General features: G+C 53.8%; 1 protein-coding gene across 4 annotated transcripts; it reads left to right on the top strand.

Annotated features, from left to right (window-relative positions):
- Positions 1-11,280: 11,280 nt before the first annotated feature.
- Positions 11,281-19,639, top strand: CPLANE2 (ciliogenesis and planar polarity effector complex subunit 2). 4 transcript variants are annotated; one of them, XR_009552330.1, is made up of 7 exons: positions 11,281-11,422; positions 13,709-13,861; positions 14,113-14,237; positions 14,497-14,633; positions 15,907-16,173; positions 18,012-18,533; positions 18,894-19,639. XR_009552330.1 is itself a non-coding variant. In XM_060200919.1 (6 exons), the coding sequence occupies exons 1-5, from the start codon at positions 11,311-11,313 to the stop codon at positions 16,154-16,156; spliced, it is 777 nt and encodes a 258-aa protein (XP_060056902.1). In that variant the 5' UTR covers positions 11,281-11,310; the 3' UTR covers positions 16,157-16,173; positions 18,012-19,639. The 4 variants fall into 4 exon arrangements, 2 of the variants coding, with proteins under 2 accessions (XP_060056902.1, XP_060056903.1); XR_009552329.1 differs by having other exon boundaries at positions 18,012-19,253; positions 19,422-19,639; XM_060200919.1 differs by having other exon boundaries at positions 18,012-19,639.
- Positions 19,640-19,979: the final 340 nt, after the last annotated feature.

The following is a 19,979-nucleotide window of genomic DNA, read 5'->3' as shown; positions in this document are numbered from 1 at the left end:
AGGGGGACGTCAGCTCCTTAGCCGAGGTGAGCATTCCTACCACACCTTGGATGTTGCCCTCGGATCGGAGGTAATCAGTTACCACAGCTCCAGTTTCGACATGATGCCAATTCTGTCTTAAAACTCAGTGAGGAGAAAAAAAAAAATAGATAAGACACCATTTTTACACCCTCAGGAGCCCCTAAAGCAAATATCTATCAGTATTTAAGCATACAAAAAAAAAACACAAAACAACAAAAACACCCTTTTGTTTCTACTTGAAGCTTTAACCCTTTCCATCCCTGAAAGTGTGCCTTTGAGAGCCCCTGTGTCCGCTCACCTCAGCAGCCACCTCGCTGACCCTCCCTTCTCAGCCCAACTTCCTGTTTGTCGTTGTGGGGGCCATGCAGCAGGGGGCGCTCTGCGGCTTCATTTGTATTTCTGTCCTTCAGCACACGGGTGGGTGGTGGACTCCACGTGCCCCACCCTCACCCCTCTGGGGCGTCAAAGCAAACTTCAGTTTATCTGTAAGGCGGTTCTGGACTCCGTCCCAGCCCTCTGTGGATCGATTTGACTTTGATGCTTGAGTCTTAGTATCAAGAGCTCCCCTACCCCCCCCAAAAAAAAAAACAAAAAAACACCACAGACTATCTTGGGAACTGTGTTGGAACTCTAAAAGGAGAATGCGGATGGTAAAAGAAAACTTCAGAAGTCTCGACTTTGGAGGCCAGAAAGCCCCCAGCTGACGAAGAGCACGGGGGCGCCTGGCATCTGTCTCCCTTTCACTGACTGCCTGGGTTTCCGTCTGCTCTGCTTCTTTCCTTCCCCATAAGAGTGACAGTCCTGGTTGGTCCGTCTGTCTGTCCCTGTCCCTGTGTTGATCCCGGCATGGTGACGTGCTCTGCTTTGCATTCTCCGTGGTCTCTGGCCAGTGCACCGTCAGTGGGGAGCATCTGGACACACCCAGGGACAAGGAGGCTGAACATCGAGGGTCTGTGCCGTGGGCAGCCTCCCCACCGACTGCAGAAGGCATGCTCCGTTCCGCGTGGTCACCAGGGCGTGGTTCCATCCCCTCACGCCCACCGTGAAATGAGAACGCCCTTTGGCTGTCAGCTCCATCCGTACCCCCCACCCCTCCAACCAACCAGGGTTCACGTCGGCGCACACGCGTGTCGTGCTCTGGCGAAGCTGGTGCTGAGTGATGTTCCCATCCGACTCAGGGGTCCCGGGTGACGTTCCCTGCGGTGATCATTTTAGGCACATAGCAGTATAGGAATGAAACGTGGATTTCACTGATATTTAAATCTCACGTCAGTTTCACTTTTTGTTAAATGTTTTCCCCTGATAGCTTTTTAGCAATTTAACAAATAAAACAGAAATGGAAAGAATCGTCTTCTCTGTTTCATTAGTGGAAAGGAAAACAAACAAGCTGTGAGAGAAAGCAGTTGAGTTGGAAGTTGGACCCAGGGCATGCGCTTCTCTGCTGGGGTGGAGGGCTGCCCTTCCTGGGATGGGACGTTCTCCATCCTGACTGGAGGCTGGTTTAGAACCTCAGTGCTGCCTGCAGAGGAGACCCAAGAGGGTGCAAGGACTCAATCACACCCATCCAAAAAGATATGTTCACACCCATGTTCATAGCAGCACAATTCATAATAGCCAAAGCCTGAAAGCAGGTGTCTCTCCCCTTCTCTGTCTCCCCCTCCTCCACTTCACTCTGCCCTGCTCAACAACAACGAGAACAGAAGCAACGATAAACAACAAGGGCAACAAAAGGGGGAAAATGGCCTTCAGGAGCAGTGGATTCGTAGTGCAGGCACCAACCAAGCTCCCAGCAATAACCCTGGAGACCAAAAAAAAAAGTGTGTGTGTGTGTGTGTGTGTGTGTGTGTGTGTGTGTGTGTGTGTGTGTGTGTGTGTGTAATTTCATGAGAGAGAAACAGAATATTATCAGCGCACGCAGTGCTGGGGTCAAATTTGGGCCTCACTCTGGAGTAGAGTCCTAAGCTCTACTCCAGGTGCCACCTCCCCAGCTGCCAGAATCCATTCTTACGCCTTGGGGGTCTGGGAAGTGGCTCCCAGACTGGTAACGCACACGCCTGAGATCAAGCCCCTGGCTGCCACGTAGAGCGCCTGCATGGGGGGGGGTCTTCAGGAGCAGTAGGTTGTGATGGCTGCCTAGCCTCTGTGTGTTTCTCTTCTTCTCTGTCACTCTTCTCTATAATTGGGGGGAGCGGAGTCCACCAGCAGAGGAATCGTACATACTTGGCTCCCCGTTTGGAAATGTTTGGAAATGTCAGGCGGGGCGTTAATGGGGCGTCTGGCCAGTGGGGTGGGAGGAGGAGCCAGGCACAGGAGCATGATAGGGCCGTCCAGTCCTGAAGGCACTTGCTTGGCTAGGCCGCTTCTGATTCCTCTGTGCCAAGCACCATTCCTTCCACACTTGGCATTCGCCACATGCTAACCGTGGAGCCTGTGCCAGGCTCAGATGCCACTAGCCTGTCGCTCAGCTACACAGCCACGCACTTGTGTCGCCGTGGCTTAATCGGCAAACTGGAGTGTGACCTGTGGACAGACGGCCTTGGAGGGCCTGGCACCGGGCGCAGGAAGGCCGCTCTCAGCGTTCCCCCAGGGCCCTCGTGTGGAAGTTCTCCAGGGTCGCGACGGGCAGAAGCCCAGGCAAGAGATGTCCGGGTCACCGGGGAGAGCGCTGCTACGGTGCGGGCTCTGTGGCGCCCGGCCCCAGCTTGCCGCCAGTGGAGGAATCTGAGCTGTACCTCAGGGCAGTGGGAGAGGAGGCGAGAACCCACACACCCAGCCCTTAGGGGGATCCATCCTGTCAGGCTCCAGCTCTGGAATCGATCAGATTGAAAAGGAAATCAAATAGAAAGGAAAAAAAGAAAACGAAAACTGGGAGCCGGGCTGTAGCGCAGCGGGTTAAGCGCAGGTGGCGCCAAGCACAAGGACCGGTTAAGGATCCCGGTTCGAACCCCCGGCTCCCCACCTGCAGGGGAGTCGCTTCACAGGCGGTGAAGCAGGTCTGCAGGTGTCTGTCTTTCTCTCCCCCTCTCTGTCTTCCCCTCCTCTCTCCATTTCTCTCTGTCCTAGCCAACAATGATAACATCAATGACAACAACAATAATAACTACAACAATAAAACAACAAGGGCAACAAAAGGGAATAAGCAAATATTTTTTAAAATTTTTAAAAGAGACTCACTAATTAGAATGTGAACAGGAGCATTGCTCTGGCCTATGGGACGCCAGGCCCTCATGCTTGAGAGCCTGGCTCTTAATGCACTGCGCCACCTCCGGGCCTGCACGTCTTTATACACCCCTGCCTCCTTTACTTTTATTATTTTTTAATTTTATCTATTTCCTGTTGGTATGCTTCTAATTCTGCTTCTAAAAGCCCCTTCTGTTTCATTTGGTTTAATCCCCCCTGCTTAACCCTGTATTCTATTTACTTAACCACTGTTAACTAAGCACCGGCATGCCTGCACGGCATTGGTTTGATCCCACTTAAAGCTGCGGTCTATTTACATAAACCACTGTTAACTAAGCACCACCCTGCCTCCAGGGCATTGGTGGTTCAGTGGTAGAAGTCTCGCCTGCTCCGCCCCCTCTCCTTGTCACACCCTGATCTCCACCAGTCTCTTTTTGCTCCACCCTCTCTACGTCACATCCTGTTTACACCCTACTTGGTAAATATATATATATGGACAGGATTGTGATTAGAGTTTAGTTTAGCTTAGCTTGGCTTAGATTGTGCTGTGCTCTGCATGAATAAAGAGATACTACGTACAGCTCAGCCATGAGTCCCCGGTCGTTTGTCTCCGCCCACGAAACTAGTCCGGCAATTTACTGTAGGATAGAGACAGAAATTGAGAGGAGGGAGATAGAGAGGAAAGAGAGTGGGGTAGATAGCATAATGGTTATACAGCAAGACTTTCATGCCTGAATTTCTGAAGTCCCCGGTTCAGTCCCCTGTACCACCTTAAGCCACAGCTGAGCAGTGCTCTGGTAAAAAGAGAGAGAGGGAGACAGAGCAGACACCTTTAGGCCTGCTTCACCACTCATGAAGCTTTTACCCCTGGTGAGGGCCAGGGGCTTTGAACCTGGTTGCACATGCACTGTAATGTGTGTGCTTAACCAGGTGTACCACCACCTGGCCCCACCCTCCCCCCCCTTTTTTTTTAACCAGACCACTGCTCATCTGAGGCCCGAATCTGACACCTTGGGGCCTCAGGCATGAACGTCTTTTGCATAACCATTTTGCTATCTCCCCAGCGCTCTCTTGACTCTTTTTAAAAAATATTTATTTATTCCATTTTGTTGCCCTTGTTGTTTTATTGTTGTAGTTATTATTGTTGTTGTCGTTGTTGGATAGGACAGAGAGAAATGGAGAGAGGAGGGGAAGACAGAGAGGGGGAGAGAAAGACAGACACCTGCAGACCTGCTTCACCGCCTGTGAAGCGACTTCCCTGCAGGTGGGGAGCCGGGGGCTCGAACCAGGATCCTTACTCCGGTCCTTGCACTTCAAGCCACCTGCGCTTAACCCACTGCGCTACCGCCCGACTCCCTCTCTTTCAACTCTTAAGATGTGCTTCTGTGGACTCAGAATTTTTCTAGAGAGGCTGAAAGAAGGGGACTTAGGCAAAAAGTTTTTGTGTGTCCAGAGTCAGGGGACCTATCATATGTAACAGTTTTGGGTGTGGTCGAATAATAAAAACCAGAGACCTTCCCCTAGCCCCTGGCTGGCAAAGTCTGGGCCTGGCCTCAGGATATAGTTCAGCTACAAGAAGGAGGTTTCTCTGGGCTGTCTCGCCCCTCCCTCGCCCACTCTGCCCCAGTTCGCCACTCCCCAGGTTCACAAGGGGAGAGGGGGAGGTGACCCCACCCTCCGGAGGTAACCCCTTGTTCCCTATCCACCCCCAGCAGTGGGCCTGGAGCCACGGGTCAGGTTAGCGGTGGCGCGGGAGCAAGCGATGACTGAGCTCTGGACCGGGTGTGACTCCCCGACCCACCACGTGGGGGCACGCTGGGAAAGGCTTGGAGTCCTTCCGGGCCCTACAGATGCAGTCTTGAGAGGGGAGAGCATGGGAAGAAGGTGGGCTGGACTGCCCAGTTCTCTCTCCCCCTCTGTTGGAGAAGCCTGAGGAAGACCGTGTCTCTGGTCTCTGCCGTGCTTCTGAGCACTGTCCCCAGGTTCGCCCACCAGCCCTCTTTACCCCAGGCCCCATCGTGGGAGACCCTGAGCCGGGGCTCTGTCAGCGTGCACAAAGCTGACTGACCTTTAAGGACATGCCCAGGAGGCTTGGCAGAGGGTGCCGGGTCCCCACCAAGGAGCCTTGTCAGCCTGCCCACTGCAGGGCTGAGAGCTGGGCCTTTACCAAGCAGAGGGGGAAGCAGCTCTGGCCTGGCGGGTCTGGGGGACCCTTACTGCAGCCCCCCACCCCATCAGCAAGCCCAGGAGGAGCCCAGGACTGTTGGGACCAGGCACGCTCAGCACACGTTCCCTGGGCGTGAGACACACACGGGGTTCAAATGCAGCTCAGCCCCTGGAAGAGGCGTCATGTTGGGCTCAACAAAGATGGTGAATCCCGACCTGTGCCTCCCCAGAGGCAGCACGCTGAATAAGGTGTCGGACTGTCAGGTGTAAGGTCCTGGGTTCAGTCCCTAGCATCGCATGTGCCAGAGTGGTGCTCTGGCTCTTACTCTGTTTCTCTTGATCCTCTTCCTCCTCCTCCTCCTCCTCCTCCTCCTCCTCCTCCTCCTCCTCCTCCTCCTCCTCCTCCTCCTCCTCCTCCTCTTCTCCTCTCTCCCCCTCTCATAGATAAATATTTTGGGGTGAGCCCTAAACAATAAGATATTCCAGGTGTCATTCATAGAAATAGAGGGAAGAGGCCTAGTCTCAGGGGCCGAGCAGGGGCACACCCAGTGAAGTGCACATTGTACTTAGCACAAGGACCCGTGCAAGGATCTGGGTTCAAGCCCCCACACCCCACCTGCGGGGTGGACACATCACAAACGGTGAAGCAGGTCTGCAGGTGTCTGTCTTTCTCCCTCTCTTATCTCCCCCTCCTCTCTCAATTTCTCTCTGTCCTATCCAATAAAATGGGGAAAAAAATGGCCTCCGGGAACAGTAGATTCGTAGTGCCAGCACCGAGCCCCAGTGATGATCCGGAGGAAAATAAATATAATAAAAAGTCAGTGGAACCCTCTGCAGTCAACACAGCCAGACAGAAGCAGGGCAGCCGGTCCAGAGGCCAGAGAACTACAGAACTGCTCTTTGCTTTGTCCTGGTCCCACCCTGCTAAGCAGAGACGAAGGTGGAGCCTTCAGGGGACCCCAGAGCTGGACTCAGATGACAGCCAGTAGTTTGGGCTGTGGGTCTCAGGCTCACCAGACAAAAGGCCTCTGGGGGCCTGTCCTGTCCAGAGGAGCCATTCTCAGGGCTGAAGACAGTGCGGTGGCCTGTAAGAAACTGGTGCCAGAGGCCATCCCTGGGAAGACAGACAGGGCCTTGAGTAGAGTCCGTGGGGGAGAGGACACTGGCAGAGGCCAGCGCCGGGGGCTTTGTGCAGAGGAAGGTTCTCTGTGGAGCAGGTGCTGAGAAGGCCCGGGAAAGGCAACACCTGCAGAGACGGTGCCCCTCCCCAGGCAAACTTCCCTGGCATCTGGGTAAACCTCCCCTGACATGCTCAGCACGAGCCCAGGGGCCAGGGCAGGGCGAGATGAAAAGCAGCAATCTGGCAGAGGCTGAGCGTTTTAAGCCTTAGAGAATGCAAAATCACTGGGTTCAAGTCTGCCAGGAAATTACTGGATTAAATGTCTGCATGGCCGAGACAGATTAAATTTGGTCACGGGAAACAAAATTCTAGCTCTTAAACACCTAAATCAGTGAACGTGAAAACCTGCTCACTTCAGCTAGAATGAGACAAACCAGCTGACATGCTTGGACACCCTGGGAACTGGAAGTCAGAGGGACTGTGGCCAGTTGCCTGAAGAAGAAAGGGAAAGGGCTTTCTAGCAGAGGGAAGTCTTGGCAAAGACACAGTAACCCACGTGTGAAGGGCCCATCTGAAAGTCTGACACTGTCCAAACGCTGGCCCGGGAGGTGGTACACCTGGTTAAGTGCACATAGTACTAAGCACCTACAGGACCTGTACAAGGATCCAGGTTCAAGACCCCAACTCCCCACCTGCGGAGGGGGTGGCTTCACAAGTGGTGAAGCAGGTCTGCAGGTATCTTTCTCTCTCCCTATCTCCCCCTCCGCTTTCTATTTTCTCTCTGTCCTAGCCAATGAAATGGGGAAAAAAAAACAGCCACCAGGAGCAGTGGATTCATGGAGCCAGCACCAAGCCCCACCAATAACCTGGAGGCAAAAGATAATAATAATTTTAAAAAGAAGAAGGAAGGAAGGGAGGAAGGAAGGAAGGGGATAGTGAGATAGTCCAAATGCCTGGAGTGGCCAGGGCAGAGCTGGAGCGTGAATTACAGACTTTAAGAAGAGAGGCAGTGCGCAGGGGTGGGGGCAGGCTGAGTCCGTGGCAGTGAAGAGAAGACACAGGCCAGACATGTACAGGGCAAGAACCAGCCTTCAGTGACTGGCTGGATCTGGGGCAGGAGGAGGAAGTATAGAGACTAAGGAAATGTAGAGCTCCCACTATGTGCCAGGCACCGTCCCTGTCCATGAGTCCCTGCGGGGCTCACCTGTTAGTAGGCAAGAAAAAAGAGACACAGCCGCCCGTGATTCAGCAAGACTACTGGGAGGAGGTGACATGCTAGCACAGAACATGGAAGCAGCAGCCCTGGGAAGGTGAGGGCAGAGCTTCCCAATAAGGGGAACTGTCTGTAGGCACAGAAGTCCCCGAGTCAGTCAGGACCCAGTCAGGAGGAGGAGAAAGTACAGTGTGGCCTGCATATATAATATATGTATGTATATATATATATATATATATATATATTATTTTTGTTAATTATTTGATAGCGACAGCCAGAAATGGAGAGGGGCGAGGGAGAGAAACAGAGAGACACCTGCAGCCCTGCTTCACCACTTGCAAAGCATCCCCTCTGCAGGTGGGGACCAGAGGCTCGAACCTGGGTCCTTGAGCATTGTAACGTGCGCTCAACCCGGTGCACCACCACCCGGCCTCTGCATGTATATATTTTGCCACTAGGGTTATTTCTGGGGATCAGTGCCTGCATGAAAACTCCACTGTTTCTGGCAGCCACGTTATTATTACCATCATTATTATTTTTGATAGGGAGTGAGAGAGACAGACACCTGCAGCACTGCCCTACAGTAGGTGAAGCTTCCCCCCTGCAGGTGGGATCTTGCTGTGGACGTGCCAGAGCGTTTGAAGCCCCTGCCGGAGGAGCACATGCAAGACCAAGGATGGTCTTGTGTCCTTTTCACTGTGGTCCTCAGGGTCTGGCTTGGCACAGGGGCGCCATGAATATTTGAGAGGCCTCACCCACCCACTTGTGCCTGGTGGATCCTTCTTCCAGGCCCTCCCTCTTCAGCTCACTTCTCCAAGATAAAAACTAAATTGCGAGTCTTGCTAAGTTGGCTGTCCCAAATGGGGCTAGTTCAGATTGAAACTCCGCTCCCTTATGTTAAAGTCTCGACGCCCAGTACTTCCAGACGTGATCCCTTTTGGAGGTAGGGTCACTACTGGAGTGATTACCTTACGATGAGGTCATGGGGGTCCCCATCTATACAACTAGTGTGATTTTTAAAAGGAGGAGGTGGGGAGTCGGGCGGTAGCGCAGCAGGTTAAGCGCAAGGACCGGCGTAAGGATCCTGGTTCGAGCCCTCGGCTCCCCACCTGCAGGGGAGTCGCTTCACAGGCGGTGAAGCAGGTCTGCAGGTGTCTGTCTGTCTCTCCCCCTCTCTGGCTTCCCCTCCTCTCTCCATTCCCTAACAACGACAACATCAGAAACAACAACAATAATAACTACAATAACAATTTTAAAAAGAGGTGGACACACGGAGTGGGTGGCTACTCCGTACAGGCCAGGGAGGACGACCTGGAACAGATCTCTCAGCAGAAAACAGCTCGGTGAGGAGGGTGCTGGATTTGGAAGCACGGCTGATGACAGCTGCACCAGCAGGACCTCCGAGGTCCCCTTCCCTGCACAGTGAAGCCCTTCGACCCAGAGGATCTATCTACAAGCGTCCTTCTGAGATGCAGTGCTAATAAAAGATTAATGAGAGAGGTACACAGAGAGAGGGAGAAAGAGACCAGGGCAGTGGTAGGCTCTGGCTTATGGCAGCAATGGAGACAGCCTGGGCCCTCGGGGACCTCAGACTTAGTAGCAAATGGAGCCCTTTGCGCTGGTCCTGGAGAGCACGTGTTGAGTCACTCCCAGGCACTCACTGTTGACTGGCCTGTCTCCTAGCATCCGGGCTCATGTAAGGGAGGTCCGTGGGCCTGTCACAGGCTGACGTAGAAGGCCCTCAGAGTCATCTGTTGGGGGAGTGGACTCCCAATAAGACTTATTTAAGGAAGGAGATGACCGATTATAAACAAGGCAGAGGAGTGAGGGTCAAAGGTGCTATGACTGGTGGACTTATACAATGGAGAAGATGTGGGGAGGTGAGATAGCATCATGGTTATGCAAAGAGACTGATGCCTGAGGTTCCGAAGTTCCAGGTTCAATTCTGTGCATCACCGAAAGCCAGAGTTGAGCTGTGCTCTGGTGAGAGAAAATAAATAAATAAACAAATAAATAAATATGACGTGTTATAGTGTGCAAGGACCCGGGACATATGGACATATGGAGGTAAATACGATGTCCTGAGTGGCTTAGAGGGGAAGAGAGGATTGAACCAGAAAAAGAAGGGGCAACGATGTATAAATGTGGACAGACAGCTGTAGAGAAGATGATTGAACCATGTCTCCAACCTTAGGGGAACTGCGGTGGATTGCAGTGGGGAGAGTGAAGATTCAGAACTCTGATGGTGGGAATGGTGTGGATTCAAACCCCTGTTGACATGTAATTCTGTAATAAAAAAATATATCTTCTGCTGTAAATAGGAATTTTGATAAATATTTGAGCTAATAAAATAAAATAAAAGCATCTTCTGCCCTGGTGGCAAAGTTTTTTAAAGGCACAAAAAGCACTGGGGAAAAAAAAAGCACCATGGTTTATGCAGCAAGCGCGTTGAAACGCTTCGCCAGGTCTCGGGAAAAAGGATTAACAGAACTATAATGAAATGAATAGAAGTTGCAGTAGAAACAGTAACAATGCAAATTAGCAAACTTATTCGAGCACTGCTGTTAAGAACTCTGAGAAAGGAGAGAGAGAGGGAGATATGCAAATTCTTTTTTATTTTTAATAACGCACAGCTCAGCTCTAGGTTAAGGTGGTGCGGGGGATTGAACCTGGGACTTCGGAGCTTCAGGCCTGAGAATCTCTGCATAAGCCCGGGAGGAAAAACCGAGGAGCCGAGAGACAGGGACTCTCCCGGAAAACAGGGAACTTGATCGAGTTTTGGAGACTGAGCTCCGGTGGAGAACAGCATCCGCGGCCCAGAGCTGCAGACCCAGCTCGGGTGTCGGCCGCCCGCCAGGAAGGGACGACCGCGCCCTGCGGCCCGCGTGCCAGCTGCCGCTGCGCCGTCTCCATGACAACAAGCCCCGCACATGCGCAGCAAGCACTGGCAGCGGCGCTGCTGAAGCCGCTCGCGGGTCGGGCGGAAGCAGGCTGCACATGCGCGGACAGGAGGGGCGCGCATTTAAAGGGGCCGTCTCCACCCGCGCGCTTTGGCGGGTTGGCAACCTCGGATGGTAAGGGCTGGGCGGCCGCGAGGAGGTAGAGGAGCCGGGCTGTGTGTGTGATCGGACCTTGCGTCCAGGGTGGCAAGGGAGAGGCGGGCCATGCCCCTGCCAGTCCCCTGGGGGAGAAATGTTGGGGAGGGGAGACTATGGGATTGTAGTTACTGGACGGAGACAGCCAGAAATCTAGAGGGGAGGAGGGAGATGAGAGACAGAGAGACACCTGCAGCCCTGCTTCCCCCCTCGCAGAGTTTTACCCCTGCAGGTGGGGACCGGGGGCTCGAACCCGGGCCCCTGCGCACTGGAAACGTGCGCGCCCACCCGGCCCCGCCGGGGGACAGTGTTGAGCTTTCCTCCTGCCACCCCCCACCTCCCACGGACAAAGGGGACTTGAACTTCCAAAGTGCCGCTGCACCCCCAAGCCCCAACCATCCCCAAGGTGGGGCTGCAGGGGAGTCAGAGGGCAGGTTAAGGGGGGACCCCGGCTCCCTAATAGTTACCCCCTCCTGCCTGCAGCGTTCCGCCAGCCCCCCGCCCCACCACCAGCCATGGCCAAGCCGCCTGCCCGCGGCTCCGTCCTGGTCCCGGACTGGCACGACAGCGCCGAGGGCAGCGAGCACCTGACCTGCATCCTGCGCCGGAGCCGCCGCCGGCTGTTTGGTAAGTGCCCAGACCTCCCTGCCGCCTTTTCCTGGAATACACAGCCGCACCCTGCCCCGTCTGTTTTCCATCTACACCACGCCTCGGCCTCGCGTGAGCTTCATGTGCAGCTTGGCAATACGAGAATCCGGCATGAAGCCCAGCCAGTCTATCTTGGCGTTACTCTCGATCGCACCCTGTCATTTCACGAACATCTCATAAAAACTGCAGCAAAGGTGGGCGCGAGGAATCACATCATTGCAAGACTGGCCAGCTCCTCATGGGGCGCGAGCGCTTCCACACTGCGATCATCCTCTCTGGCATTATGCTATTCCACTGCAGAATACTGTGCCCCAGGATGGTTCCGTAGCCCCCATGTCCACTTGGTCGATTCCAAATTATATTCCTCCATGAGGATCATTTCTGGAACCATCCGTTCCACCCCGGTTCCATGGCTGCCAGTTCCTAGCAACATCGCCCTGCCAGATATTCGTCGGGATGCGGCATCATCTAAGATCTTTTCCCACGTCTACGCTCGACCGGACCTGCCAATATACGCGGATATCTTCGCCCACCCTGTCCAATGCTTGACATCTCGTCACCCAATCTGGTCCCCTACGCCTACACTGAACTTCTCTGTTCCAGACTCTTGGAAACAGAGCTGGCAGTCAGCTGAGGTCAAGAACAAACACCTCATCACAGACCCCTGCAAGCGTCCACCCGGCTTTGACCTAGCACGTTATGATCGGGCCCTCCTCAATCGCTATCGAACAGGCCATGGCCGGTGCGCCGCTATGTTCCATCGCTGGGGAGCCAGAGACGACCCGAACTGCCCCTGCGGCTCCAGACAGACTATGACCCACATAGTCAACGACTGCCACCTCTCCAGATTCAAAGGAGGTCTCGAAACTTGACATCAGGCTCAACCTGACGCTGTTGACTGGCTCCAGAAGAAGGGCAAATGCTAGGAGAAGAAACCCTGCCCCCTGGGGGAGGGCCAAGGGGGTAAAGGGGGCGAGCAGTGAGGGCCCACCCCTCAGCTTTACCTTTCCCCCACCCCAGACCCCCAGCTCTATCCCTGGGACACCCCTCCAGCCCCCTCCCCTTCCCCCTGCCCGGCCCCAAATGTCCTTAGAGTTTACTCCATCATCAGAGTCAGCAACCATGGAAACAGCCATGGAAAAGTTGCCAGGAGCCACCGTCACCAGGGAGACTGTTAGCTGAGCCTCGCCTCCTTGCCAGGCCCTCTCCTGGGCACTGACTGCCGCTTCACCCCAGCAGCACAGCCTTACTTGTGCAGGGCACCCACCGACCCTAGTAAGCAAGGACAACAGACCCTTCTCCTTCTCCTCCTCCTCCTCCTCCTTCTTTTTCTTCTTCTTCCTCTTCCTCTTCCTCTTCTTCTCCTCCTTCTCCTTCTCCTCCTCTTCCTCCTTTTTCCTCCTCTTTTTCCTCTTCTTCTTCTCCTTCTTCTTCTTTTTAATATTTATTTATTCCCTTTTGTTACCCTTGTTGTTTTATTGTTGTAGTTACTATTGTTGTTGTTATTGATGTTGTCCTTACTGGATAAGACAGAGAGAAATGGAGAGAGGAGGGGAAGACAGAGAAGGGGAGAGAAAGAGAGACACCTGCAGACCTAAATAACCCTAACCCTAAATATTTATTTATTTGTTTATTCCCTTTTGTTGCCCTTGTTGTTTTATCGTTGTAGTTACTATTGTTGATGTCGTCCTTATTGGATAGGACAGAGAGAAATGGAGAGAAGAGGGGAAGACAGAGAGGGGGGAGAGAAAGACAGACACCTGTAGACCTGCCTCACTGCCTGTGAAGCGACTCCCCTGCAGGTGGGGAGCCAGGGGCTCGAACCGGGATCCTTACACTGGTCTTTGCACTTTGCACCACGGGTGCTTAACCCACTGCACTACCGCCCGCCTCCCGAATAAATACATTTTAAAAAGAACGCGTACTCTGGCATTTCTCCATAAGGAACGAAGTGCACAAAACCTTGCTTCTACGTCCGGGAAATCTGGAACACTTAATCACAGTGTCGGTAAAAGCCGTCTCGTGGATCTCAAGTCAGACACAGCTTCGCTGTCATTTGGAGTGGGCCTGGGCTCAGCTCCCCGAGTGCCTGTGTACTCAGCACAGCTTCTCCTCGGGGGAGTCTGCTGGTGCCCCCTGGTCTCTTATGGTGTCCAGGATCGTGGGTGGCCGGTACTGAAAAGCCTTTAGCGGTGAGGCTCTCCCTCTCAGTCCGGTGAGGATGTGCGGCCTGACCCCCAGCCCCAGCTCTCTCCTCCCCATCAGGCCTGCTTGAGCGCCCTGTGCTGCCTCCGTCCGTGGCCATGGACACGGCCAGTTACAAGATCTTTGTTTCTGGGAAGAGTGGCGTGGGCAAGACAGCACTGGTAGCCAAACTGGCTGGCCTGGAAGTGCCCGTGGTGCACCATGAAACCCCTGGTGAGTGGGGCCCCGACCCTTTGCCCGTCTTTGCGGGCCTTCCTCGGGGCAGAGGATACACTGGCCGCCCGGGACCACACGAGGTGGGTGGGTGGGGGGTGTGAGCAGCCTCCTTGTCCGCTCTGCAATTCTGGAGAGACCTTCCGTTCATGAGCTGTCAGGGCCGGGCTGCGTCTCTCCTGCTCATTCCTCTTCCTTCCCGGCCCCCCGCCCCTCTGCACCCCTGCTTTGCTTCACACCGACCTCCCCAGGTATCCAGACCACCGTGGTATTCTGGCCAGCCAAGCTGAAGACCAGCGGCCGGGTTGTCATGTTCCGCTTTGAGTTCTGGGACTGCGGGGAATCCGCTCTCAGAAAGTTTGATCACATGCTGCCGGTGAGCGGGTGGGTGGGCCTGGGTGGGCCAGGGGTGGCTGGCCGTCAGAGGGGGGCTGAGGATGCTCCCCCAGCAGACGGCCTTAGGGGCTGAGTCCCCACCCGAGCCCTGCCCTGCAGCCAGCCATTCCCTACTCTGGGCCTCAGTCTCCCAGTCTGTAGATCCAGGATGGTGCTGGGACACTGCGGCAGGGGCCTGTGGTTGGCTGGCGGCTTATGGCTCTGCGGTTCAGCCCTGACCTCAGATTCCTCACTCTCAGGCTTGCAAAGAGAAGGCGGATGCTTTCCTCTTCCTCTTCTCCTTTACCGACCGAGCCTCCTTTGAGGACCTTCCTGGACAGCTGGCCCGTGTCACAGGCGAGACCCCTGGTGTTGTGAGGCTGGTCATTGGCTCCAAGTATCCTTTGGGTGCTCTGATAACCATATTGGGGTGGGGACCGGGGACTGTGCCTCTGTCCTGCCAGGGCTTTCGACCTCATGGGATTTTTCTTTTCTTCTTTTTTTTTCTTTTAATGGATCTGGTTATGGACAGTCTCACTGAATACTTTTCTTTCACATACACAGAAATAACTTTTCTTTCAGGTAGAGAGACAAATAGAAGAGAGACAACCACACCAAAGCTCCCTCCAGTGCCGTAGTCAGGATTTGAACCTGGGCTGCACAAGCTCACAGGCAGGTGCCCTACCAGTGGGCTGTCTTCCCAGCCCCTCACGGGATTCACCTTAAAAATCCCACAAAAGGGAGTCAGGCGGTAGCACAGCAGTTTAAGCGCAAGGACCGGCGTAAGGATCCCGGTTGGAGCCCCCGGCTCCCCACCTGCAGGGGAGTCGCTTCCCAGGCGGTGAAGCAGGTCTGCAGGTGTCTGTCTTTCTCTCTCCCTCTCTTATCTCCCCCTCCTCTCTCCATTTCTCTCATCCTGTCCAATAAAGTGGGGGAAATGGCTGCCAGGAGCAACATATTTGTAGTGCTGGCACCAAGCCCCAGTGATAACCTTGGAGGGAAAGAAAGAAAGAAAGAAAGAAAGAAAGAAAGAGGAAGGAAGGGAAAGAGAGAGAAGAAGAGGGGGCAAGGAGTGAAAGAAGAGAGGAAGGAAGGGAAAGAGGGAGGGAGGGAGGAAGGAAGGAATAACACACAGAGAGAAGGAGCCGGGCGGTGGCGCAGCGGGTTAAGCGCAGGTGGCGCAAAGCACAAGGACCGGCGTAAGGATCCCGGTTCGAGCCCCCGGCTCCCCACCTGCAGGGGAGTCGCTGCACAGGCGGTGAAGCAGGTCTGCAGGTGTCTGTCTTTCTCTCCCCCTCTCTGTCTTCCCCTCCTCTCTCCATGTCTCTCTGTCCTATCCAACAACGACGACAGCAATAGCAACCATAATAATAACCACAATGATAAACAGCAAGGGCAACAAAAGGGAAAAAACAGCCTCCACGAGCAGTAGAATCGGAGTGCGGGCACCGAGCCCCAGCAGTAACCCTGGAGGCAAGAATGAAGTAAATAAATCCCGCAAGGCCTCTCACAGGCTCTGGAGTTGAGGTGCCTGGGACAGGGAGAAGGCTGGCTTGGAGTGAGGAGCAGGCAGAGCTATGTGAAAGCCCCCCGTCCGTCCCCAAGCCCAAGCAGGATGAGTGAAGATAAGAAATTAAGCGCTCCGGCCAGGCTCCTTGACCCTCCTGCAGATTTGACCAGTACATGCACACCGACGTGCCAGAGCGCGACCTCGCAGCCTTCCACCAGGCCTGGGCACTGCCCGTCCTGAGGGTGAAGAGCGTGTCCGGGCGACGGCTGGCAGACGGGCGCACACTGGACGGGCGGGCCGGGCTGGCCGACGTGGCCCACGTGCTCAATGGCCTCGCAGAGCAGCTCTGGCACCAGGACCAGGTGGCAGCCGGCTTGCTCCCTGCCACCCCAGAGGGCACCCTTGGCTGAGGGCCGGCAGGGGCAGCGTGAGTGGACACCTGCGTCCCCAGCGTGTGACCCTCTAGTGACCCAGGACAGAGAGCCGGGCCTGAGCTGGGGCATTAATCTTTTATTTAACTTTTTTTTTTAAAGAAATATTTCTTTTTATTTGTTTTTTATATTTATTTTATTTTAATGAGACAGACACCAGAGCACTACTCAGCTCTGGCTTATGGTGGGGCTGGGGATTGAACCTGAGACTTCAGAGCCTCAGGCATGAGAGTCTTTTTACAGAACCATGATGCTGTGTCCCAGCCCCCAATTTTTTTAATTACCAAATTTATTTTTATTTATTTACTTTTTCAGTAGGACACAGGCAAACGCTAGAAGAAGAAGTAGGACACAGAGAAATTGAGAGAGAAGGGGGAAATTGAGAGGGAGATGTCGTTAATGTTCGGGGCTCTAGTAGGCCGGGCTAGCTTCGCGGCGGTAGACAGAGACTCGCGGACACACGGCTGGGCAGAGAAGCTGTATTTCTTTATTCAGGAGCAACGATTCAAAAACTAACCCAAACCAATCACCACACAGATCTGTCCTGCATCCTTCTCCTCTGGAGGCAGCGGTGAGAACTCTGGAAATCCGTAGGGGGTGGGGGCGGGGAGAAGGGGGCGTGCGAAACTAGCAGGGGCCAAGCCACAATCTCCCAGAGGCGGGGAGCGGGGGGAGACCAAACCAATGTGAAGCATACTAACAATTCCCCCTTTTCTTTTTAACTAAATGACCATAGTATCAGGGGTGTGGGGTGAACAGAAACCTATATCGTACAGGCATTTTTAAAAAAGAAACTGGCACAAACATGGAGGAACATGTAAGCAAGCAACAAGAACCAGTGTGCTGCCAAGGGAAGGCCTGAGGGCGTTAGTTGCCTCGACGGGCATTTTCTAGCATGGGAGGAAGGTAAGGCCTAGAGTCTCAAGGCAGCTGGCTGCAGTCAGTCTTTGAGAAACCCAGCAGCATAAAGGGAAGCTGCTAGTTTTGCGCAAAGTGTCCAAGAGGTGTACCAGTGAGTCCGATAAAAGTGCCAGTCCAAAGCAGATGTCCCGCGAAACTAGCAGGGGCCAAACCACAATCTCCCAATTTTTCTGCTTCAGCTCTTGTGAAATTTCCTTCCTGCAGGTGAGGATGGCGGCTTGAACCCTGCCGGTCCCTGTTTGGGCGCCAAATGCCAGACTAGCTTTGCGGACGGGAGACAGACGACCAGGGACTCATGGCTGGGAACGCAGTTCAATCTTTACTGATGAGTGGGAATGCAGGGCAATCAATCTAATCTCTCTTCATTAGAAAATCTCGTCCTTTATATCTCCTGAGGCGGAAGTGTCAGGTCGGAAGAGGAAGTACGTAGGATAGGGGGTGGGGAGAAGGAAAAAGCTCGGGGAAGTATCAAGCTTGCATCTGACCAGTGGGGATTAAACCAGTGCCCTGCAGGCAGGGCGGGTCTCAGGTAAAGCAGTGATTATGTTAATAGACCACAGCGTTAAGCAGTGCAAGGGAACCTAACGTGATGATCAAAACAGAAGGGGTCTTAGAAGCAGAATTCGAAGCAGACCAACAGGACCCAGTCTGTGCGCACGGTAGCGTGTTCTCAGTTACTTAGCTCACGAAATGTTCATCTTATAAGGGTGGTCTGAAGAACTGAGGAGTTTCTGTCCCAGCTGCACTTTCTGTGGACACTTTCTGTAGGGCATAGCCTTGCGGGTATCTAGGTGCCCTCTGGTCTTCCTCTTGCTTCCCTATTTCTGGAAACTGAGGAACTGTTAAGAACAGGGTCCCAGGCCTGAAATCTCTCCCTACTCCCAACTTCCTACTGCCCTTTGTCCCTTTGTAGCTCCCCTGGATGGGGGTGACTAGGAAGAGGTGGGCCTCAGCCACACCCTGCACCTGAAGTGACTTCAGTTGAGATCCTATACAAGTTGAGGTGATACCAGCAGCTGTACCTGAGGTGATACTGTCTGCTGTACCTGAGGTGATACCATCTGCTGTACCTGAGGTGATACTGTCTGCTATACCTGAGGTGATACCGTCTGCTGTACCTGAGGTGATACCATCTGCTGTACCTGAGGTGATACCATCTGCTGTACCTGAGGTGATACCACTTGCTGTACCTGAGGTGATACCATCTACTGTACCTGAGGTGATACCGTCTACTGTACCTGAGGTGATACTGTCTGCTGTACCTGAGGTGATACCACCAGCTGTACCTGAGGTGATACCATCTACTGTACCTGAGGTGATACCGTCTGCTGTACCTGAGGTGATACCAGCAGCTGTGCCTGAGGTGATACCATCTGCTGTACCTGAGGTGATACCGTCTGCTGTACCTGAGGTGATACCGTCTGCTGTACCTGAGGTGATACCGTCTGATGTACCTGAGGTGATACCGTCTGCTGTACCTGAGGTGATACCACCTGCTGTACCTGAGGTGATACTATCTACTATAACTGAGGTGCTACCGTCTACTGTACCTGAGGTGATACCACCTGCTGTACCTGGGATGATACCAGCAGCTGTACCTGAGGTGATACCACCTGCTGTACCTGAAGTGATACCACCTGCTGCACCTGAGGTGATACCATCTGCTGTACCTGAGATGACACCACCTGCTGTACCTGAGGTGATACCATCTGCTGTACCTGAGGCGATACCACCTGCTGTACCTGAGGTTATACCACCTGCTGTACCTGAGGCGATACCACCTGCTGTACCTGAGGTGATACCACCTGCTGTACCTGAGGCGATACCACCTGCTGTACCTGAGGCAATACAACCTGCTGTACCCGAGGCGATACCATCTGCTGTACCCGAGGCGATACCACCTGCTGCACCTGAGGTGATACCATCTACTGTACCTGAGGCGATACCATCTGCTGTACCTGAGGCGATACCACCTGCTGTACCTGAGGCGATACCACCTGCTGTACCTGAGGCGATACCACCTGCTGTACCTGAGGTGATACCACCTGCTGTACCTGAGGTGATACCATCTGCTGTACCTGAGGTGATACCGTCTGCTGTACCTGAGGTGATACCATCTACTGTACCTGAGGTGATACCACCTGCTGTACCTGAGGTGTTACAACCTGCTGTACCCGAGGTGATACCATCTGCTGTACCTGAGGCGATACCACCTGCTGCACCTGAGGTGATACCATCTATTGTACCTGAGGCGATACCATCTGCTGTACCTGAGGCGATACCACCTGCTGTACCTGAGGCGATACCACCTGCTGTAACTGAGGTGATACCACCTGCTGTACCTGAGGCGATACCACCTGCTGTACCTGAGGTGATACCAGCAGCTGTACCTGAGGTGATACCATCTGCTGTACCTGAGGTGATACCGTCTGCTGTACCTGAGGTGATACCACCTACTGAACCTGAGGCGATACCACCTGCTTTACCAGAGGGCCCCCGAAATCTCAATGGCTCAACTGCATAAAACTTTTTTTTCTTTTTTCCTAATGATGTACTTATTTTAGGAGAGAGTGAGAAAATAGCACTGTCCTACGATAGGTGGTACTGGAGATCAAACGTGGTCTCCTTCGTCTACAAGCCATATGCTCATCTCACTGAGCTACCTCCCTGGCTGCCGGTTTTTTTCTTATGTTTCATCTCAGGTGGGAGTGAAAGTGGGTGTGGGGGCTTTGCTCCATGTATTTCCTCCAGGAGCCTGAGGTGGCTTTCCAACGTGCCCTGGGGTCTTGCCATCCAGTCAGCAGGTCCGGTACCTCCTGTCTGCATACACTGTGTAGACAGCACCAAGTCACATGGGCACGTGGAGCTGTGGGGAAGGCTG

This window comes from Erinaceus europaeus, chromosome 11 (assembly GCF_950295315.1).
Source record: "Erinaceus europaeus chromosome 11, mEriEur2.1, whole genome shotgun sequence".
NCBI classification, from domain to species: domain Eukaryota; kingdom Metazoa; phylum Chordata; class Mammalia; order Eulipotyphla; family Erinaceidae; genus Erinaceus; species Erinaceus europaeus.
Note: the sequence above shows the minus strand (reverse complement) of the source record. Positions and strands in the feature narration are given on the sequence as shown.

Coding starts and splice junctions, on each gene's coding strand:
- CPLANE2 (XM_060200919.1), top strand. CDS start 11,311: ATGGCCAAGCCGCCTGCCCGCGGCTCCGTCCTGGTCCCGGACTGGCAC. Junction 13,862..14,112: donor GGTGCACCATGAAACCCCTG/GTGAGTGGGGCC, acceptor CGACCTCCCCAG/GTATCCAGACCACCGTGGTA. Junction 14,634..15,906: donor AGGCTGGTCATTGGCTCCAA/GTATCCTTTGGG, acceptor ACCCTCCTGCAG/ATTTGACCAGTACATGCACA.